Source organism: Salvelinus sp. IW2-2015, unplaced genomic scaffold (genome assembly GCF_002910315.2).
Source record: "Salvelinus sp. IW2-2015 unplaced genomic scaffold, ASM291031v2 Un_scaffold3878, whole genome shotgun sequence".
Classification (NCBI taxonomy): domain Eukaryota; kingdom Metazoa; phylum Chordata; class Actinopteri; order Salmoniformes; family Salmonidae; genus Salvelinus; species Salvelinus sp. IW2-2015.
The window spans coordinates 104,703-110,706 of NW_019945152.1; the positions used below are offsets into that span (position 1 = coordinate 104,703).

The 6,004-nt window shown below is 42.3% G+C and overlaps 1 protein-coding gene across 1 annotated transcript in view; it reads left to right on the top strand.

The window, feature by feature from the left end:
* Nucleotides 1-3,466, top strand: part of LOC112076613 (uracil phosphoribosyltransferase homolog) — a 10,024-nt gene extending 6,558 nt beyond the window's left edge. Inside the window, exons 4-5 of the mRNA XM_024143340.2 lie at nucleotides 2,810-2,872; nucleotides 2,982-3,466. Coding sequence (XP_023999108.2) covers nucleotides 2,810-2,872; nucleotides 2,982-3,151 — 233 coding nt within the window. The 3' untranslated portion in view covers nucleotides 3,152-3,466. The remainder of the gene's footprint in view (nucleotides 1-2,809; nucleotides 2,873-2,981) is intronic.
* The last annotated feature ends 2,538 nt before the right edge of the window (nucleotides 3,467-6,004 follow it).

Consider the following 6,004-nt stretch of genomic DNA (forward strand, 5'->3'; position numbering starts at 1 on the left):
GCTAGAACACCACCCTGTTGTAGAACCTCTGCACTTCTGTGACTTTTCACTACTAGTAAGAGAATGGCACGGTTACTCTGGCGACTATTTTTCATTTAACATCCATCTAAAACCCCTACTCCGAGCTGACACAGTTTAATTGATGATAGTACCACTCTATTTCGATTTGATGACTCTAACGCAACTGGGTATAGAAATCAAATTAACTATTAACCTTAAAAACCTGAATAGTGAAGTTACCACCAATCGAGGTTCCTATGGACTGCTCAGTCCTAACCCCCTACTTCCTTGGATTTCCTGCCACTGTTGACCATCTTAAAACCGTCCCCTTACTACAGAGTATATCTGCGTCCCACATCCCAGTTAAAACCTTGTGTATCTCTTATCACCCTTGATCCACACAACATTCCATCAAACCATCTACTAACAAACATCCTCCCTTGCATCACGCACACACCAGAGTGGGCAGGGATCTCTATAAAGTCAGACTGTGTGAATGCACTGTACCACCCAAAATACATTAGTATACGTGCCTGTTGAATGCATTTGTCTCTTACGTCAAGCTCAAAACTAGTATAATACAGTGGCACCTAGGCGACGCGGAGTATTCCTGGATAACACCACGGAGTCTACAACACCCGCTCGTCACAGGTACCTGCCTGGCGTGGTACTCAGTCCCTAACCCCGCTACCTCAGGAGTCACGTGTGAGCCCACTCCACAGCCAGCCCGGACCCCGTGTACTGCCTCTATAACCACTCACTAACCCACCCACACGTACCTGCAGCAGGCTTTGCAGCTCGTGACCAACTCCCGTACAGGTTACTGACTCCTTACTACCCTAACCCCTTACTCAGACGTGGCACTGTGCACCAACTCCTACAGGTACTGCCTCTTACCCTAACCCCTACTCAGAGTGCACTGTGACCACTCCTACAGGTACTGACTCTTTACTCCCTAACCCTACTCAGAGTGCACTGTGACACTCCTACAGGTACTGACTCTTACTCCCTAACCCCTACTCAGAGTGACTGTGACCACTTCTTACAGCAGCTGCCCTCTTACTCCCTAACCCCTACTCCGAGTGCACTGTGACCACTCCTACAGCAGGGTTTCCGTTAGCCGTTTTTTTATGAATGAAATTGGCGCAGGCCAATTGTCTGGGAGAAGAAGAAAAATATCCCATTGTGAAATAATGTTTTATAGCTTCTTCATTGATGGAAATACCAGATGACGGAAATACATTAATCTGGACATGCTTATCAGTCTATAGGGGCATATGCATAATTTAGTGGAATTAAATTGGCGCGTGTACAGTATATTCGTTACGTGTTTTCGTTATGTATGCATCTTGTTCGTCACACCATACAGATACAGAGCCTTTGAGTGGAAAATCTGTCAGACAGTGGTGCATTGTGGGAACTTGGAAAAATACGATGTCAAATCATGACGTCGGTGATCTTCAGGTCGAAAAGTCGGAGCTCTAGAAAGAGTCCAGAGTCCAGAGTTGGAATTCTGAGTTAGACGGGAAAAAGAATCCCAGTTGTTTTGAACGTGGAATGTTCAACGGAAGGCTTCAACAGGGCTTCTCACACTACTTCCCAATGAGCTGGAGGCATTTTGAAAACATCATTTAATTGTTTGAAATGTGAACGTTTTGATACATATGAGGCATGTCTTACCTTGCTTCAAAGTAGCCTATTAGATCTATTTACTAAATATCTAATGGCTGTTTTTTTTTATTTTTTTATCTCTGTCAATAATAATGGCTGCTGTTTTACAGTCCCTTAAACCAATTGTGCTATTGTGTGTTTTTTAGCGTAACTTATTTTGTACATAATGTTTCTGCCACCGTCTCTTGTAACCGAAATTAGCTTCTAGATATCAGGACAGCGATTACTCACCCCGTACTGGAATACGTTTTTTTTCTATAACGCGTCGGACGCAAAGGATTTAGTCCAGACACCCGACAAGGCCCTCATCCCCGTCATTCACAGGAGAAAGACACGGATCCGATGGCGAGAGGGTAATCTGCCTTTACCATCGGTCCTATTAGCCAACGTACAATCATTGGATAATAAAATAGTTGAACTACGGGCACGTATATCCTACCTACGGGACATTAACTGTAATATCTTATGTTTCACTGAGTCGTGGCTGAACGACGACATGAATAACATACAGCTGGCAGGTTTTACGCTTTTTCGGCAGGATACAACCGCGGCCTCTGGTAAGACAAGGGGTGACGGTCTATGTATATTTGTAAACAACAGCTGGTGCACGAAATCTAAGGAAGTCTCGAGGTTTTGCTCGCCTGAGGTAGAGTATCTCATGATAAGCTGTAGACCACACTATATACCAAGAGAGTTCTCATCTATATTCATTGTAGCTGTCTACCACTACAAACCAATGCTGGCACTAAGACTGCACTCAATGAGCAAATGGGAAAATGCTCATTGAGGCGGTGCTCCTAGTGCCGGGGACTTTAATGCAGAGAAACTTAAATCCATTTTACCTCGTTTTTACCAGCATGTTTAATGTGTAACCAGAGGGAAAATATCTCTAGACCACCTTTACTCCCTCACCCTCCATTTGGCAAATCTGACCATAATTCTATCCTCCTGATTCCTGCTTACCTCACATCGTTGCATCCTCGACTTGCATGTTCTGTTTATATGAATTACCCTATTCTAAATGTGATTTCTGTCATTCTGAGCACCGTGTGGGTGAATGCCCTAATTACACGCCGACCCCTAACCTCTACACGCCGACCCGTACACACTATCCACATTCTGCTTCATGTCTCTCCAGGACACATGTATGAAGGTGTAAAGTTTGAGAGAGGTAACTGTGGAGTCAGCATCATGAGAAGTGGTGAGTTCAAGACAAACAACCTTTCTGGTATCCCCCGCTACTGAAAAATATGTCCTTTTCTTTTCACATACCTGACCTGTTTAGGGACCTGTGTCTGTCCATCCCCCAGGTGAGGCCATGGAGCAGGGTCTGAGGGACTGTTGTAGGTCCATCCGCATCGGAAAGATCCTGATCCAGAGTGATGAAGAGACCCAGGAGGCTAAGGTCTACTATGCTAAGTTCCCCCCAGACATAAACAGGAGGAAGGTGCTGCTCATGTACCCAATACTGAGTAAGTAGAAAGATCCTGTCAAAGGGGAAGATATTACAGATGTCTTGAATGTTGGGTTATTTTTCCTAATCCTGGAGTTTTTTTCAGCCAGGCAAATAGTGAAAATGGTGAAAAAGTATAATTTCCTGTTGTTAACATGTCGTCATTAACGTTAGACAAATACATTAGAACCAGCAGTAGATCAAATTCAGTCAAACCCCACATCCTCATTGCACAGCAGGTTATGACAGCTTCTGGTCCCACAACAGACAAAAATGACATTTGTGATGGTTTTAATAACCATTTTCCCTCAGCTGGCCACCTATTGGAAAGAATGGTTTCTGAAAATACCTAAAGTTCCACTAGAGGGAGTCCTTTATTCACTTAACAGACAGCATTTGAACCATTTTATGTCAATGATGTACTAAGTCCTTTCAAACAAATGGATGTAAAAACATCCACAGGATCTGATTTGCTTGATCCCTTTATACTGCAGATTTAACGATTGATTCTGGTGCTATCCGTAAGATCTGGAGGGCGGTGCATGTCCTCCCCCTTTACAAATGTGGAGATCCTTCTGACCTAGATAACTACCACCCAATTTATAAACTCTCCTGCCTTGCAAATTTATTAGAATGACTGGCAAACTCTCAGCTAATAACTTCAAATGATATTCTTAATGTGCACCAGTCTAGTTGTACACCTGGACATACAGTGTATATAAAGCATACAGCATTCAGAAAGTATTCCGTTAAGAATGTAGTTTGATGAGAGGGGAAAAACTATTTAATCCAATTTAGAATAAGGCTGTAATGTAACCGAAAGGTTGCAAGATCTTTCGTTCATCTTTCCCTCGATCCTGACTAGTCTCCCAGTCCCTGACGCTGAAAAACATCCCCACAGTATGATGCTGCCACCACCATGCTTCACTGTAGGGATGGTACCAGGTTTCCTCCAGACTTGACGCTCGGGATTCAGGCCTAACAGTTCAATCTTGGAAAGGTGCACACCTGTCTATTTAAGGTCTGGAGGTCAACCGATTATGATATTTCAACGCGGAGACCGATTATTGGAGGACCCAAAAAGCCGATACCGATTTTTTTGATATATATATTTGTAATAATGACAATTACAACAATACTTAATGAACACTTATTTTAACTTAATATAATACATAAATAAAATCAATTTTGTCTCAAATAAATAATGAAACATGTTCAATTTGGTTTAAATAATGCAAAAACAAAGTGTTGGATAGAAAGTAAAAGTGCAATATGTGTAAAAAAACCTAACGTTTAAGTTTGTTGCTCAGAACATATGAAATACAGTTGAAGTCGGAAGTTTACATACACTTAGGTTGGAGTCATTAAAACTTGTTTTTCAACCACTCCGCAAATTTCTTGTTAACAAACTATAGTTTTGGCAAGTCGGTTAGGACATCTACTTTGTACATGACACAAGTAATTTATCCAACAATTGTTTACAGACAGATTATTTCACTAATAATTCACTGTATTACAATTCTAGTGGGTCAGAAGTTTACATACACTAAGTTGACTGTGCCTATAACAGCTTGGAAAATTCAGAAAATTATGTCATGGCTTTAGAAGCTTCTGATAGGTCTAATTGCAATAATTTGGTCAATTGAGGTGTACCTGTGGATGTTTTTCAAGGCCTACCTTCAACTCAGTGCCTCTTTGCTTGACATCATGGAAAATCAACAGAAATCAGCCAAGACCTCAGAAACATATTGTTAGACCTCCAAAGTTGGTTGCGTCCTTGGGAGAATTTTAAACCATCTTGAAGGTACACGTTCTCTGTACAAACATAGTAGCGTATCAACACATGGGACACGCAGACCGTCATATAACGCCCTCAGAAGGAGACGCGTTTCTGTCCTCAGAGTGAACGTTCTTTGGTGCAAAAATGTAAATCAATCCAGAACCACGCAAAGGACCTTGTGAAAGATGCTGGAGGAAACAGGTAAAAGTATCTATATCCCGTAAAAGAGTCCTATATGCACATACGTGAAAGGCGATGCAACGGAAGCGCCACTGCTGCAAAACGCCATTTAAAAGCAGACTCGGTTTTTGGCAACTGCACATGGGGGAACTAGAGAATACTTTTTGGGAGAATGTCCTCTGGTTGAAGAACAGAAATAAAAATAGTTTGGCATATGAATCCATCGGTTATGTTTGGGAGGAAAAGGGGGAGGCTTGCAGCGCGAAGAACACCATCGGCAACCGTGAGAGGGGATGGCAGCATCATGTTGTGGGGGGTGCTTTGCTGCAGGACGGGGCTGAGTGGACTCACAAAATAGGATGCATCATGAGGGAGTTGAAAGTTGAGTGTGGATTGTTTGAGCAACATCTCAAAGAACTCATCAGGAAGTTAAAGCTTGTCAATATGGGTTTCCAAAAGGCCGATGACCCAAGTATACTTCCAAAGTTGTGGCAAATGGACGATTGGATGATTTTATAGGCAACTATAGTATTGCCAGCCTATTCTCGGGAGTTGATAGCTTTGAAAAGTCATAAAACAGGCTGCTTTCAAGCATTGTATAGAGTGTGCTGGCAAACCAGGAAAGTGCTGTTGAAATGAATGCTTAGCGAGCTGCTGGCTGCTACATCGCAGTCGACTGCTCTATAAATATAAGGATTAATTATACATATAACACAGAAATACGAGCCTTGGTCATTCGATATGGGTCTTAAATCGCGGAAACTAATATTTTTGAAAACCAACTTTTATTCTTCAGTGAAATAAGAACCTGTAATGACTGGTCCGCTGCAGATCACAGACCGTAATGTTCCAGACTACTGCTGAGTAACATCAGGATGACCGGTACCGGCTGCTAGAACTCCAGACATTAATGTTACCAG